The sequence below is a fragment of the Sus scrofa genome, chromosome 14 (assembly GCF_000003025.6).
Source record: "Sus scrofa isolate TJ Tabasco breed Duroc chromosome 14, Sscrofa11.1, whole genome shotgun sequence".
Taxonomy (NCBI): Eukaryota; Metazoa; Chordata; class Mammalia; order Artiodactyla; family Suidae; genus Sus; species Sus scrofa.
The window spans coordinates 48,210,097-48,226,436 of record NC_010456.5 but is presented as its reverse complement, the minus strand read 5'-3'; the positions used below and the strand labels follow the sequence as shown (position 1 = coordinate 48,226,436).

The window sequence follows — 16,340 nt, the reverse complement described above, 5'->3', positions numbered from 1 at the left end:
CCTCAAACAAAAACATTAAAATTAAAATTTAGGAGTTCCTGTCACGGCACAGCGGAAACAACTCCAACTAGGAACCATGAGGTTGCAGGTTCAATCCCTGGCCTCGCTCAGTGGGTTAAGGATCCAGCATTGCTGTGAGCTGTGGTGTAGATCGCAGCCGTGGCTCGGATCCCACATTGCTGTGGCTCTGGTGTAGGCTGGCAGCGACAGCTCTGATTTGATCCCTAGCCTGGGAACCTACATATGCCACGGGTGCAGCCCTACAAAAAGAGACAAAAAAAATTTTTTTTAATTAAAAAAATTAAAAATATCCTTGGGGGTGGGAAGGGGAACTCTGCATCCAGTGGCAGGATCTGGGGAAGTGGCAGCAAGTGCCATGCTGAGCCTCAAAAGTGGCAAGAAGCCCCTGAAGCAGCCCAAGAAACTGGCCAAGGAGATGGACGAGGAAGATAAGGCATTCAAAAGAAACAGAAGGAAGAGCTAAAAGTGAAGGCTGTGGGGAAAGGCCCACAGTTGGAATTAAGAAATCTGGCAATTGGTACAACCACTATGGAGAACAGTATGGAGGTACCTCAGAAAACTAAATATAGAACTACCATATGACCCAGCAATCCCACTCTTGGGCATATATCTGGACAAAACTTTTCTTGAAAAAGACACCTGCACCCACATGTTCACTGCAGCATTATTCACAATAGCCAAGACATGCAGACAACCTAAATGTCCAGTAACAGATAAATGGAATAAAAGATGTGGTATACATACACAATGGACTACTATTTGGCCATAAAAAAGAACAAAATAATGCCATTTGCAGCAACATGGATGGAACTAGAGACTCTCACACAAAGTGAAGTAAGTCAGAAAGAGAAAGACAAATACCATATGATATCACTTATATCTGGAATCTAATATATGGCACAAATAACCTTTCCACAGAAAAGAAACATATGGACTTGGAGAACAGACTTGTGGTTGCCAAGGGGGAGGGAATGAGATAGACTAGGAATCTGGGGTTAATAGATTCAATCTATTGCCTTTGGAATGGATAAGCAATGAGATCCTGCTGTGTAGCAGTAGGAACTATATCTAGTCACTTAGGATGGAGCATGATAATGTGAGAAAAAGGAATGTATATATGTTATGTGTAACTGGGTCACTTTGCTGTACAGTAGAAAGTTGACAGAACACTGTAAACCAACTATAATGGAAAAAATAAAAATCATTAAAAAGAAAAAAAAAAAAGAAATCTGGCAAAAGTAAGCTGTTCCTTGTGCCTGAGGCAATGACAATCCTAATTCCATTCCTGTTTAAACATCTGGATTCCCTGCTATAAAATCTATAGCTGGAATGAAATGCTGTCTTGAAACCTATTGTACATTTAAGAAAAAACTTTTATTTAAAAAATATATAATATTCTTGGAGTTCCTGTTGTGGCTCAGCAGGTTAAGAACCCGACTAGTATCCATGAGGATGCAGATTCAATTCCTGGCCTTGCTCAGTGGGTTAAAGGATTGGGCGTAGCTGTAAGCTGCAGTGTAGGTCACAGACGAGGCTGGGATCTGATGTTGCTGTGGCTATGGTATAGAGCAGCTGCAGCTCTGATTCAACCGCTAGCCTGGGAACTTCATATGACACAGTTGCAGCCCTAAAAAGAAAGAATAAATAAATAAAGTAATATCCATTTATGAAAAAAAGTCTCAGCAAACTAGGAAGGGATAAGGCACATCTATGAAACAGTTCTGGCAGACACCACACTTAAGGTGAAACACTTCAATATTAGCTTTCCCTTTGAGATTAAGAGTAGGACAAGTAGAACCAGTAACACCTTTTTTTGAGGGGGGGGGGGTGGCTGTGCCAGTGGCATGTGGAAGTTCCTGGGCCAGGGATTGAATCCACAACACAACAGTGACCCAAGCCACAGCAAAGCAATGACAATGCCGAATCCTTAATCACTAGGCCAACAGAGAACTCCAAGACCAGAGTCACTATTATTCAACATTGTACTGAAGGTTGTGGCTAGCAGATTTAAGGTGAGGAAAAAGAAACCTTAGTATAAACATCAGAAAGGGGGGAATAAAGTATCATTCTACATATGGTATGATTGTACGTGTTGAAAACCCAAAAGAATCTATAGGTAAACTACTAAAATTTATAACAGAGTCTAGTAAGTAAGACTCCTCGATACAAAGTTAATATATAAATATATAAGAATTCCTATCATGGGTCAGCAGAAACAAACCTGGCTAGCATCCATGAGGACGCAGGTTCGCTCCCTGGCCTCGCTCAGTGGGTTAAGGACTCCATGTTGCTGTGGCTGTGGTATAGGCTGGCGGCTACAGCTCCGATTAGATCCCTAGCCTGGGAACCTCCATATGCCTCAGCAGCAGCCCTAAAAAAAAAAGAAGACAAAACAAATATATATATAGTTGATTGTTACTGACAGTAAATTACATCTATATAAGATTGCCCCAAACAGTCAATTACTGAATACTGAACCCATTGCTCCTAAGAGAAATACATATATATGTACCCATACCTACACAAACATACACACCTCTCTCCTTCTTTTTTTTTTTGGTCTTTTTAGGGTCACACCCGTGGCATATGGAGGTTCCCAGGCTAGGGGTTGAATCAGAGCTGTAGCTGCCAGCCTACGCCAGAGCCGCAGCAATGCCAGATCCGAGCCAGTTCTGCGGGCTACACCACAGCTCAAGGCAACGCCGGATCCTTAACCCACTGAGCGAGCCCAGGGATCGAACCCACAACCTCATGGTTACTGGTCAGGTTCGTTAACCACTGCGCCATGACAGGAACTCCTCTCCTTCTCTTTATATATACATATACACATACATACATGTATCACATAGATTATAACATTAAATCCTTAAAACAACTCATCCTGTCAGATTCTATTTCCTTTATTTTACAAAAGAGAAAATGAGGTTCAGAAGGGTTAAGTGACTTGGAGTTCCTATTGTGGCTCAGCAGTAAGAAATCCACCTACTATCCATGAAGACATGGGTTTGACCCCTGGCCTTGCTCAGTGGGTTAAGGATCTGGCACTGCTGTGGCTGTGATGTAGGCTGGCAGCTGCAGCTTTGATTTGACCCCTAGCCTGCAAACTTCCATATCCCATGGGTGAGGCCCTAAAAAGACAAAAAAAAAAAAAAAAAAAAAGAAAAAGAAGTGTTGGGTTCCTGTTGCAGTTCAGCAGTAATGAACCCAACTAGGATCCATGAGGAGTCAGGTTTGATCCCTGGCCTCGCTCAGTGGGTTAAGGATCCGGCATTGCCATGAGTTTTGTTTTAGGTTGCAGATATAGCTCAGATCCCACGTTGCTGTGGCTGTGGCCGACAGCTACAGCTCCGATTCGACCCCTAGCCTGGGAATTTCCATATGCCACAGGTGCAGCCCTAAAAAGCAAAAACAAAAACAAAAACAAAACAAAAAAACTGACTACACTACCCAAAGCAATCTACAGATTACGAATTCAATGCAATCACTCTGAAAATTCCAACGGCATTTTTTTTTCTTTTTGGCCAAGCCTGCAGCGAGTGGAAATTTCTGGGCCAGGGAATCAACCTGCACCACAGGAACAACCCCCTTCCCAGCAGTGACAATGTTAGAACCTTAACCCCCTGAGCCACAAGGAAACTCTTCCAATGGCATTTTTCACAGAAATAGAGTCAATCCTAAAATTCATGTGGAATCACAAAATACCCCAAATAGCCAAAGTGATCTTGAGAAAGAAGAACAAAGCTGGAGATATCATATGTCTTGCTTTCAAATTATATTACAAAGCCATAACGACAACATAACAGTATGGTATTGGCACAAAAACAAACCAAAATCAATGGAACAGAGAGGCATATATGGTCAATTTATGACAAAGGAGCCATTTATGACATGATAAAGGGAGTCTATTCAATAAATAGCATTGAGAAAACTGGACAATCATATGCAAAAAAATGAAACCAATGGACGAATATCTTATTCCATACCCCCAAATTAACTCAAAATATATTAAAAACTTGAAGGTAAGACCTGACACCATTAAACTCCTAGAAGAAAACTTAGGTGGTAAGCTCTCTGACATCAGTCTTGGCGATGACTTTTTAAGATTTAACACCAAAAGCAAAAATCAACACGTGGGACTATACCAAGCTAGAAAGGTTCTGCACAGCAAAAGAAACCATTAACAAAATGAAAAGGTAACCTACTGAGTGGGAGAAAATACATGCAAATCATATATCTGATAAGGGGTTAATATCCAAAATATATAAAGAATTCATATAATTCAATAGCAAAAAAAACAGAATCCAATTAAAAAATAGATAGATGGGAGTTCCTGTCATGGCTCAGTGGAAACAAATCTGACTAGCATCAATCCCTGGCCTCACTCAGTGGGTTAAGGATCCGGTGTTGCTGTGAGCTGTGGTGCAGGTCGCTGATGCAGCTTAGATCTGGTGTTGCTGTGGCTGTGGTATAGGCCAGCAGCTACAGCCCCAATTTGACCCCTAGCCTGGGAACCTCCATATACGGCAGGTGTGGCCCTAAAAACAAACAAAAAAAGACAGTGGGAGTTCCTATTGTGGCTCAGCAGGATAAGAACCTGACAGAGTGTCCATGAGGATGTGAGTTCAATCCCTAGCCTCGCTCAGTGGTTTAAAGCTGCAGATATGGCTTGGATCCCACATTGCTGTGGCCATGGTGTAGCTGGCAGCTGCAGCTCTGATTCAACCCCAATCCCGGGAACTTCCATATGCTGCAGGTGAAGCCCTAAAAAGAAAAAAAAAAATGGACAAAGGATCTTAATAGATATTTTTCCAGAGAAAATATACAAATGGCCAAAAACACTGCTCGATATCCCTAATCATCAGGGAAATCCAAATCAAAACCACAACATGTCACCTCACACCTGTCAGAATAGCTATCATCAAAAAGACAACAAATAACAAGTGCTGGCAAGGATATGGAGAAAAGGGAACTCTGGTGCACTCTTGGTGGGAATGTAAATTGATACGGCCACTATGGAAAAAAGTGTAGCTGTTTCTTAAAAAACTAAAAATAGAACTTCCATATGATCCAGCAATTCTACTTCTGGGTATTTGTCTGAAGAGAATGAAAAACACTAACTCTATGTTCATAGCAGCACTATTTATAAGAGCCAAGACATGGAAGCAAGCTAAGTGTCCATCAGCAGAAGAATGAATAAAGAAAATATGGTGTCTATATACAATGGAATATTATTTAGCAATAAAAATAATGAAACCTTGCCATTTGCAAAAACATGGATGAATCTTGAGGTCACTATGCGAAGTTAAATAAGTCAGACAGGAGTTCAAAGACGTAGCTCAGTGGTAACGAGCCCAACTAGCATTCATGAGGATGCAGGTTCAATTTCTGGCCACACTCAGTGGATTAAGGATCCAGCGTTGCTGTGAGCTGTGGTGTAGGTCACAGATGTGGCTCAGATCCCGAGTTCCTATGGCTGTGGTGTACTCTAGCAGCTACAGCTCTTATTCAACTCCTGGCCTGAGAACTTCCATATGCCACATTTGCGGCCCTAAAAAGCAAAAAAGACAAACAAACAAACAAACAACTCCAAAAATTATATTGTTTTGTGGGGAAGTGAGAAAACTTGACAATTTGATTCTGAGGATTACATGGAATTGCAAAAGATCAAGAATAGTTTACATTCTTCAAAAAGTACTGGGTGAGACATCTTACTCAGTTCTCAGACTTATGATACAGCCATATAATCAAGACATCATGATTTGCCATGAAAGACAAAAGCAGAAAACCAGAGTCCCACATTACAACCTCAGTTTCCAATCTCAGCACAAGACACCACTTGGAGCTGAGGCCCTTTCCACATCACAAATTACACTGCTTCCTCATACATCAAGTGGAACATGCCTCACTGTCCTTTCCTCAGACCATCAGTCAGGAGGGCTCATCTTCATCCCTTACCAACTCCTCCAAGCTCCTTTTTTTTTCCTTTTGTAAAATGGTAGTATAACAATGATATGTCTCAAATGCTTCTGTCAATAAGCATTATTCAACTGTTGTGGGGGGAAGGTCTAAATCAGCAAATACATAAAATCCAAAAAAAAAAAAATTTCATGATTTTGTAGCAGGGACAAATTGACCATAGGAACAAAATATAAAGCCCAGAAAACAGACATGAACTTAAATGGACCCCTGATTAATGAAAAAGGTGGCACTGCAGTCGTTTCAATAAACTATGCTGGCATAACTGGATATCCACACTGGAAAAAAAACGAAACTCATATGATACGCATAAACCAATTTCAGGTTTATGCATTCTTTAGTCTAAAGAATAAAATGTGAACAGCAAAATAATAAAGCAATGAAGACAACAGAGAATATCTTCATGACCTCAAGATGAAAAAGATTCCTTAAAACATGACAGGAAAAGGATTATAAAAGAAAGATTATAATTAAAAACCTAATTACAGGAGTTCCCGTCGTGGTGCAGTGGTTAACAAATCCGACTAGGAACCATGAGGTCTCGGGTTCGGTCCCTGCCCTTGCTCAGTGGGTTAACGATCCGGCGTTGCCGTGAGCTGTGGTGTAGGTTGCAGACGCGGCTCGGATCCCGCGTTGCTGTGCCTCTGGCGTAGGCCGGTGGCTACAGCTCCGATTCAACCCCTAGCCTGGGAACCTCCATATGCCGCGGGAGCGGCCCAAGAGATAGCAACAACAACAACAACAAAAGACAAAAAAAAGACAAAAAAAAAAAAAAAAGACAAAAAAAAAAAAAACCTAATTACAATTAAATCATAACTATGATTGTAATTATTTATTTGTCTTTTGAGGGCCGCACCCGTGGCATTTGGAGATTGCCAGGCTGATTATAATTAAAACAGTGTAATTCATCAAAAGATACCACAGTGAAAAGAGTGAGCCACAAAGAGAGAGAAGATATGTGCAAAACATGAAACATACAGAGTTCATATTCAGACATATAAAAAACTTACATTTGGTCCTGCTATATAACAGGGAACCATATCCAATTTCTTGGGATAGATCAGAATGGAAGATAATGTAAGAAAGGGAATGTATATACATGCATGACTGAGACACCTTGCTGTGCAGCAGAAATTGGCACAACATTATAAATCAACTATACTTTTTAAAAAAACATATTCATCAACTAGGGAAAAGACGATATACAACTTAACAGAAAGATAGGAATAAAATTGGAATACGTACCTCAAGAACAGAAATCCAGGGAGTTCTGGTCGTGGCGCAGTGGAAACAAACCCGACTAGGAATGATGAGGTTTCGGGTTTGATCCCTGGCCTTGCTCAGTGGGTTAAGGATCCGGCGTTGCTGTGAGCTGTGGTGTAGTTCACAGACGCGGCTCAGACTTGGCGTGGCTGTGGTGTAGGCTGGCAGCTACAACTCCGATTCGACCCCTAGCCTGGGAACCTCCATATGCCACAGATGTGGCCCTAAAAAAAGACAAAAAGACAAAATAAATAAATAGATAAAAGAATAGAAATACAGATGCTCAGAAAATATATTTAAAAGGCACTCAGCTGCAACAGACACCAGGAAATGAAAATAAAAAGCATAATGAGGAGTTCCTGTCATGGCTCAGTGGTTAATGAATCCCACTAGGAACCATGAGGTTGCAGGTTCGATCCTGCCCTTGCTCAGTGGGTTAATGATCCGGCGTTGCCGTGAGCTGTGGTGTGGGTCGCAGATGTGGCTCAGATCCCACGTTGCTGTGGCTCTGGCATAGGCCGGTGGCTCTAGCTCCGATCAGACCCCTAGCCTGGGAATCTTCATATGCTGCGGAAGCGGCTCGAGAAAAGGCAAAAAGACAAAAAAAAAAAAAAAAAAAAGCATAATGAGCTACTACCACACACCCACCAGAGCAGGATGATGCTGCTGAGATGTGGGGCAACAGGAACATTCACACACTGCCCTTGAGTTATAACCTGGTACAAACAATTTAGAAAACCGTTACCTAGGAGTTCCCACTACGGTGCAGTGGGTTAAGAATCTGAATGCAGTGGCTTGGGTCACTGCAGAGGTGCAGGTTCAATCCCCAGCCTGGCACAGTGGGTTAAAGGATCCGGTGTTGCCACAGCTGCAGTATAGCTCGGATTCAATCCCTTGGCCAAGAACTTCCATATGCCATGAGTGAGGCCATTAAAAAAGAAAAGAAGGAGTTCCTGTTGTGGCACAGTGAAAACAAATCTGACTATTATCCATGAGGATGCAGGTTCGATCCCTGGCCTCACTCATTGGGTTGGGCATCTAGCATTGCTGTGAGCTCTGGTGGAGGTTTCAGATGCAGTTCGGATCCTGCATTGCTGTGGCTGTGGCGTAGGCTGGCAGCTGTAGCTCCAATTGGACCCCTAGCCTGGGAACCTCCATATGCCAAGGGTGCAGCTCTAAAAATCAAAAAAAAAAAAAAAAAAAAAAAAGAAAAAAGAAAGAAAAAGAAGGGAGTTCCTGTCATGGCTCAGTGGTTAACAAATCAAACTAGGAACCACGAGGTTGCGGGTTTGATCCCTGGCCTCACTCAGAGGGTTAAGCATCTGGCGTTGCTGTGAGCTGTGGTGTAGGTCACAGAAGCAGCTCAGATCTGGTGTTGCTGTGGCTGTGGCATAGGCCAGCAGCTACAGCTCTGATTATACCCCTAGCCTGGGAACCTCCATATGCCTTGGGTGCAGCTTGAAAAAAGAAAAAAGACCAAAAAAAAAAAAAAAGAAAAATTAATGCAGTATAGATCTGCAGCTACAGCTCCAATTTTTTTTTTTTTTTTTTTTTTTTAGGGCCTCACTCACCACATATGGAAGTTCCCAGACTAGGGGTGGAATCGGAACTGTAGCCACTGGCCTATACCATAGCTCACAGCAACACCAGATCCTTAAGCCACTGAGTGAGGCCAGGTTGGAACCCAAGTCTGCATGGATACTAGTTGGGTTCATTACTGATGAGGCACAGTGGGAACTCCTGCAGCTCTGATTTGGCCCCTAGGCCAGGAACTTCCATATGATGCAGATGCAACTAAAAAAAAAAAAAAGAGAAAAAAAAAATTTAGGGAGTTCCCGTCGTGGCGCAGTGGTTAACAAATCCGACTAGGAACCATGAGGTTGTGGGTTCGATCCCTGCCCTTGCTCAGTGGGTTAACGATCCGGCGTTGCCGTGAGCTGTGGTGTAGGTTGCAGACGCAGCTCGGATCCCGCGTTGCTGTGCCTCTGGCGTAGGCTGGTGGCTACAGCTCCGATTCAACCCCTAGCCTGGGAACCTCCATATGCCGCGGGAGCGGCCCAAGAAATAGCAACAATAACAACAACAACAACAAAAAAGACAAAAGACAAAAAAAAAAAATTTAGGAGTTCTGTTGTGGCTCAGAAGATTAAGGATCCAGCAGCAGCCCAGCAACTTCCATGTGCTGCAGGCACAGCCAAAAAAAAAAAAAAAAAGAAAGAAAAAATCAAAAATTTGATGATTATCTCCACACACTCAAAGAAGTTTTTGGTTGTAATATAAGGTGTGAAATACGCATTATACTCTAGACAAGAAACCCAAAACATCAACAATAAAAACCCTTATCCAAAGTTCCTATCCCACCACTTATGATTTAGGAAAAAACTACTTTTTTATGGTATATTATTTTCACACACAAAATGTTGTTTTGGTTTTTTTATTTTTCCTTTTTTTTTAGGGCTGCACTCTCAGCATATGGAAGTTCCCAGACTAGGGGTTGAATTGGAGCTCCAGCTTCCAGCCTACACCACAGCCACAGCAATGTAGGATCCTTAATCTGCTGAGTGAGGCCAGGGATAGAACGTGCATCCTCATGGATCCTAGCTGGGTTCGTTAACTGCTGAGCCACGAAAGGAACTCCTACACACAAAATGTTTATAGGTTTTTGTATGAGCCAGTTAATTATACAAAATTATACAAAAGCCACAAAATGTTTACAGGCTTTTGTATAATTTCAGTCAAGTCCCATCACTCACCTGGAGTCAACCTTCCTCTCCATTCTCCACTTAATCCCTTTTTGATGGTATTTCAACCAGTAGCTTGATATACACTTCTTAGTGAGCAGATTCTTCATGAATCAAAATCTTTTATCTTCCCCTTCTAACTGTAAGAAAATGGGGAATAAAAGAGAGTAAATTACCTGACGCCTCTAAGAGCTACATTTCTGAACAACTATGTAACAGCTTCTGGTCTCCTGCACCTCCTTCTTAATTCAACAACAGATGAATGTTGGAAGTCTCTGATTTAAAAGCTAAATTTTGGGGAAATTTCCTGGTGGCCTAGTGGTTTTAACTCAGTGATTTCACTGCCGTGGCCTGGGTTCAACCTCTGGTCTGGAAACTAAGATCCCACATCAAGCTGCTGCACGCCAAAAAATCCGATTTTTTTTTCTTTCTTTTTAGGGCCACACCCACGGCATGTGGAGGTTCCCAGGCTAGGGGTTCAATCGCAGCTACAGCTGCCTGGCTACGCCATAGCCACACCAGATCCAAGCCACGTCTTAAGACCTACACCACAGCTCACAGCAATGCCAGATACCTAACCCAATGATTTAGGCGAGGGATCCAACCTGAAATCTCATGGTTCCTAGTCGGATTTGTTTCTGCTGCACCATGAAGGGAACTCCTAATAGCATTTTTTAAAAAGTTATTTTCTAAGAAACGAAACAGAGAAGTGAGCCATATTCAAAAGGTTATTACTGGCTCATTTTTCCTGTTCAGGTGATACTCCAAGACCTTCAACTTCCCTTCATTAGAACACCAGAAGAAGTCAAGATTTCCTATTTTTTAATATTCATGGATGTCAATGCTGAGCAGCTCGGATCCTGCATTGCTATGGCTGTGGCGTAGGCTGGCAGCTACAGCTCCAATAAGACCCCTAGCCTAGGAACCTCCATATGCTGTGGGTGCGGCCCTAAAGAGACCAAAAAAAAAAAAAAAAAAAAAATCATGATTGTCAATGCTACCTATAAGAATCTTCAGGCAATTTAGTCAATGGTAGATTACTGAGTACAGTTTGCATTTTTTCATTTTTATTTAGTGATAATTTCTAGCAATATTATGAACTAAATAACATAGATTTGATTTTTTAGCACAAAGAATAGCAATGCTGTGGGTTGAACGGTGTGTTGTCCCCCACCCCCCGCCAGACACAAGACATGCTGAAGTCCTAACCTCTAGTGACCATGAATGTGACCTTGTTTGGAAAGAGTCTTTGCAGATATAATTAAGATGTAAGGATAAGGAGTTCTCACTGTGGTGCAGTGGCTTAAGAATCTGACTGTAGCATTTCATCCCTGACCAGGTGCAGTGGGTTAAAGACCAGGCTTTTGCTGCAGTGCAGCCTAGGTCACAACTACCACTCAGATTCAATCTCTGGCCCATGAACGTCCATATGCTGCAGGTGTGCCCATTTAAAAAAAAAAAGGTGTAAGGATGAGGCCATACTGGAATAGGGTGGATCCTTATTCCAATGATTGTTGTCTTTAAAACAAACAAACAAAAAACAGAGGAACAGATACACAGAGAGGATGCTACGAAGACCAGACACACAAGGAGAACAGCATATGATGGTGAAAGCAGAGACTGGACTGATGGGTCCACAAGCCAAGGCAAGGACTACTGGCACACCAGAAGCTAAAAGAAAGTCATGGGAGTTCCCGTCGTGGCGCAGTGGTTAACGAATCCGACTAGGAACCATGAGGTTGCGGATTCGGTCCCTGCCCTTGCTCAGTGGGTTAACGATCCGGCGTTGCCGTGAGCTGTGGTGTAGGTTGCAGACACGGCTCGGATCCCGCGTTGCTGTGCCTCTGGCGTAGGCCGGTGGCTACAGCTCCGATTCAACCCCTAGCCTGGGAACCTCCATATGCCGCAGGAGCGGCCCAAGAAATAGCAACAAAAACAACAACAACAAAAAAAGACAAAAAAAAAAAAAAAAAAAAAAAAGAAAGTCATGGAACAGGTCCTTCCCTAGAGCCTTCAGAAAAAAGACAACCCTGTCAACATCTTGATTTCAGACATCTAGCCTCCAGAAGTATAAGACAATAAATGTCTGTTCTTTCAAGCCATCCAGTTTGTGCTGTTTTGTTACAGCAGCCTTAGCAGAAAACTAACACACGTAGTAAGAGAAAGGAGGAAGATTTAAGTATATGGTGGAAGGAAGCTAGCAGAGTGCCCTATGTTGAATAATGAAATTATCCTTTATAATTAAGGTAACATATTTCAATGACAATCAGGCAAGGAATTATTAAAAAAAAAGTTTATTCATACAAAATGAGTAGTTACTGAGATCAAACCTATGCCCTAGTCTTTCCAGTACCACACTCCAAATAAAAAAGGTCACCATTAGTGACTGTTTCTGTAAATTAAACTGAAGGATGGGAGTTCCTGTCATGGCTCAGTGGTTAATGATCCCAACTAGCATCCATGAGAACTTGGGTTCAATCCCTGGCCTCGCTCAGTGGGTTAAGGATCTGGCATTGCCATGAGCTGTGGTGTAGCCCGCAGAACTGGCTCGGATCCTGAGTTGCTATGGTTGTGGTGTAGGCCAGCGGCTACAGCTCCAACTGGACCCCTAGCCTGGGAAGCTCCATGTGCCACCGGTGTGACACTAAAAAGACCAAAAACAAAAACAACCCCCCCCCAAAAAAAACCTGAAGGATGATTCAAACAGGGATTTTTTGTGAAATACTACTATAATATGTGGATCATTGTCTTAGGTTTATGTCTTATAATGATTGGATTATACACAATGTTATCTGTGGTCAAAGACTTATTTTTGTTAGACAAAATGTGCCTATGTATCTGCCTTCCCTAATAGAATATAAATTCCTGAAAACAGGAGCCATTATCTGACCTCCTCATTGTATCTCAGGCACCTGAAACAGTTTGGAACTTGACAGGTGAAATACATAAATATTGGAAATACCAGGCTATCAGTTTGATCTCAGTAAGTATACGTATGAATATGAACTTATGTCTGAATTGGAATATACATAATAATAACCAAATATAAGAGACAGCCCGGAGTTCCCGTTGTGGTGCAATGGTTAACGAATCCGACTAAGAATCATGAAGTTGTGGGTTCAATCCCTGGCCTTGCTCAGTGGGTTAAGGATCCCACGTTGCTGTGGCTCTGGCACAGGCTGGTGGCTACAGCTCTGATTAGTTCCCCAGCCTGGGAACCTCCATATGCCTCAGGTACAGCCCTAGAAAAGACAGAAACACAAAAAAAAAAAAAAGAGAGAGAGAGACAGCCCAAGGAGAAAAAAGATCATTAGGTGTGAACTCCAAGTTAAACCTATAGTTTGACCTCCTAAGACAACAAATTTTTGCAACAAGTAGGAAGAAAATTAACTGACCTGGGATGTACAAGAAAGGAAGAGTTGCAGTACTCAGTTCAGGGGTGAATATAAGTTATATAGTATATACAGTGACTATTAACAATAAATTACCAGAGTTCCTGTTGTGGCTCAGCAAGCTAAGAACACAACTAGTATCCTCCAAGAGAATGCAGGTTCGATTCCTGGCCTTGCTCAGTGGGTTAAGGATCCACAGTTGCAGCAAGCTTTGGTATATGCCCAGAATCCGGCTCAGATCTGGCATTGCCGTGGCTGTGGCATAGGCCAGCTCTGATTTGACCCCTAGCCTGGGAACTTATTCCATATGCTGCGGGTGCAGCCCTAAAAAGAAAAAAGAAAAAAATCACAATAAATTACCATACAACCACGAAGGTGAGATGGAGGAAGAAAAACTGTGAGCCAAGTACTTACCTCCCATGAATAACAGTCAACATTTCAGGTGTAAACTTAACAAATCTAAAAATATTACTTATAAAGTTATTTGATTCCAATTTACAAATATCATCAGGACAAACAGCCAAAGGAATGCAAACCACTTTTTCTTATAAGCTTTTAATTTTTTTCTTTTCTTTTTTTTTTTTTTTTTTGTCTTTTTGCCTTTGCTAGGGCCGCTCCTGCGGCACATGGAGGTTCCCAGGCTAGGGGTCTAATTGGAGATATAGCCACCGGCCTACAGCAGAGCCACAGCAACAAGGGATCCGAGCCGCATCTGCAACCTACACCACAGCTCACTGCAACGCCGAATCCTTAACCCACTGAGCAAGGCCAGGGATCAAACCCGAAACCTCATCATTCCTAGTCGGATTCGTTAACCATTGAGCCACTACGGAAACTCCTTAATATAATTCTTTCTTTTTTTTTTTTTTTTTTGTCTTTTGTCTTTTTGTTGTTGTTGTTGCTATTTCTTGGGCCGCTCCCGCGGCATATGGAGGTTCCCAGGCTAGGGGTTGAATCGGAGCTGTAGCCACCGGCCTACACCAGAGGCACAGCAACGCGGGATCCGAGCCGTGTCTGCAACCTACACCACAGCTCACGGCAACGCCGGATCGTTAACCCACTGAGCAAGGGCAGGGACCGAATCCGCAACCTCATGGTTCCTAGTCGGATTCGTTAACCACTGCGCCACGACGGGAAATCCTAATATAATTCTTAAATACATATGCTAACTTGAAAATCATAAATGTAAAAGTATTTTAAGTTCCTACAATATTCTTCAGCTTCTATCAATGAGAAATGAATAATCTTACTAAAGAAAAGCATGGAAATACCTAAATCTATATTCTATGTCCCAGAATAAATTTCAACTACTTCCCTCAGGAAGTCTTCCATGACACCTCCAAGCCTGATACCTCCATGGCCCTTAGGTGGATACCACAGCACCTAGAATGTACAGACTAGATTTAGAATAGCGTTCATGGGAGTTCCCGCCCTGGCCAGGGGAAACAAATCGGACGAAGAACCATGAGGTTGTGAGTTCCATTCCTGGCCTCAGTGGGTTAAGGACCCCGCGTTGCAGTGAGCTGTGGTGTAGGTCACAGACAGGCCAGTAGCTATAGCTCCGATTACACCCCTAGCCTGGGAACCTCCATATGCCAGAGGTTCAGCACTAAAAAAAAGACCAAAAAAAAAAAAAAAAAAAAAAGCATTCATGGAGTGGGTACTCTGTGCCAGGCAGAGTACTAACCACTTTTCATTTTACCTGCTTCAATACAACCACCCTACTTTTCATTCTATAATCATCTTCATTTTATAAACGAGGTGCCCAAAGTCATCAGCTAAGTGGTACAGCTGGGACTGGTACTCACTCCCTAACAGCATTCACTCAACAAAATTTACCATAACCCAGAGGTTTACAAAAAACCTGAATGGCCTCTCATCAAACAAACAAACAAACAAACAAAACCGAGCACTAATCTCCCACTGAATGTTTTTGCCCAATTGGCCCTCGAAGCTCAGGTATGGCCCCTGAGGTCTACATACCCTTGCCCCTCACTTGGTCACGCAGCAGAGATCAAGAAACCCTCAATTCGTATCCGCTCACGCAAATGAGCCTTGCACGGATGCGGCACGGGCTCCCAGCTCGTCGCGCACGAGCCCCGCGGAAGAACGCCACGCCCCGCGAGAAGCGAGGGCTCCTGGCGCCGCCCGGTGCTCTCTTTCCACCTCTTTTCCATCCCCAGACCTCAGCCCCGTGGGCTGGAAGCATCACCTGCACTTCTACAGGAGGAGGAAGCGGAGGCTCCCACAGGACTCACCTGGCCGGACTCGGAAGATCGCGCGCTCGCCGCTGGGCTCCGGCTGGAGGGTCCAAGCCACTGAGAGGCTGGGGACTATCGAACCCGGCCTCGCGCCTGGGGAAGCCTAGCCTCCCGCCTCGCGCCCCGAAGTTTTGGTAAACACGAAGCGGACCCGGCCCGCTGGCGCAGCCCAAACCAGCCTCTGAGGTTCCCGCGCCTCTGCACGCAGGTCCGCGCCGGCCCCGCCCCCGTCTCCACGGCGACGCGGCGTGCGTAAGGGACGCCCGGCCGGGTCCCGGGGAGTTCACGCAGCGTCAGTGCGGCAGGGTCACGCCCCCCTCTGGCAGCGAGGGAGAGTCCGCACTGTGAATTTCCCTTGAGGTGGGCCGACCGACGCTTTGTCTGGCTCGCCCCACGGAGGGCGCTCTACCTCCGAGGCCCACTCGCTTCACACAGAGCTCAGCCTCCTACTGCTACTCTCAGACGCCAGGAGTGGGAGCTGTTTCGAAGCCGATCCCCTAGTTAAGCTTCGTGAGGCAAGCACTAGGAACGAGGCTCCGGGCTGAAGTCCTCCAGCCCGCACCTCTAGGCTCCTGCCTATCTGGCTTTTGGTTCTCCATGGTTCCCAGGCAGCACGAGCCGGTCCCCGAGGCATAGGTTGCGCGCCTGCGTGGGCCACGAATGTTGTCAATCTGGACTAAGTGGGT

General features: G+C 43.8%; 1 protein-coding gene across 1 annotated transcript in view; it reads right to left on the bottom strand.

The window, feature by feature from the left end:
• The window catches only part of SFI1 (SFI1 centrin binding protein), a 92,972-nt gene extending 77,074 nt beyond the window's left edge, over positions 1–15,898 (bottom strand). The window contains 2 exon segments of the mRNA XM_005670867.3: positions 10,014–10,141; positions 15,652–15,898. Coding sequence (XP_005670924.2) covers positions 10,014–10,111 — 98 coding nt within the window. The 5' untranslated portion in view covers positions 10,112–10,141; positions 15,652–15,898.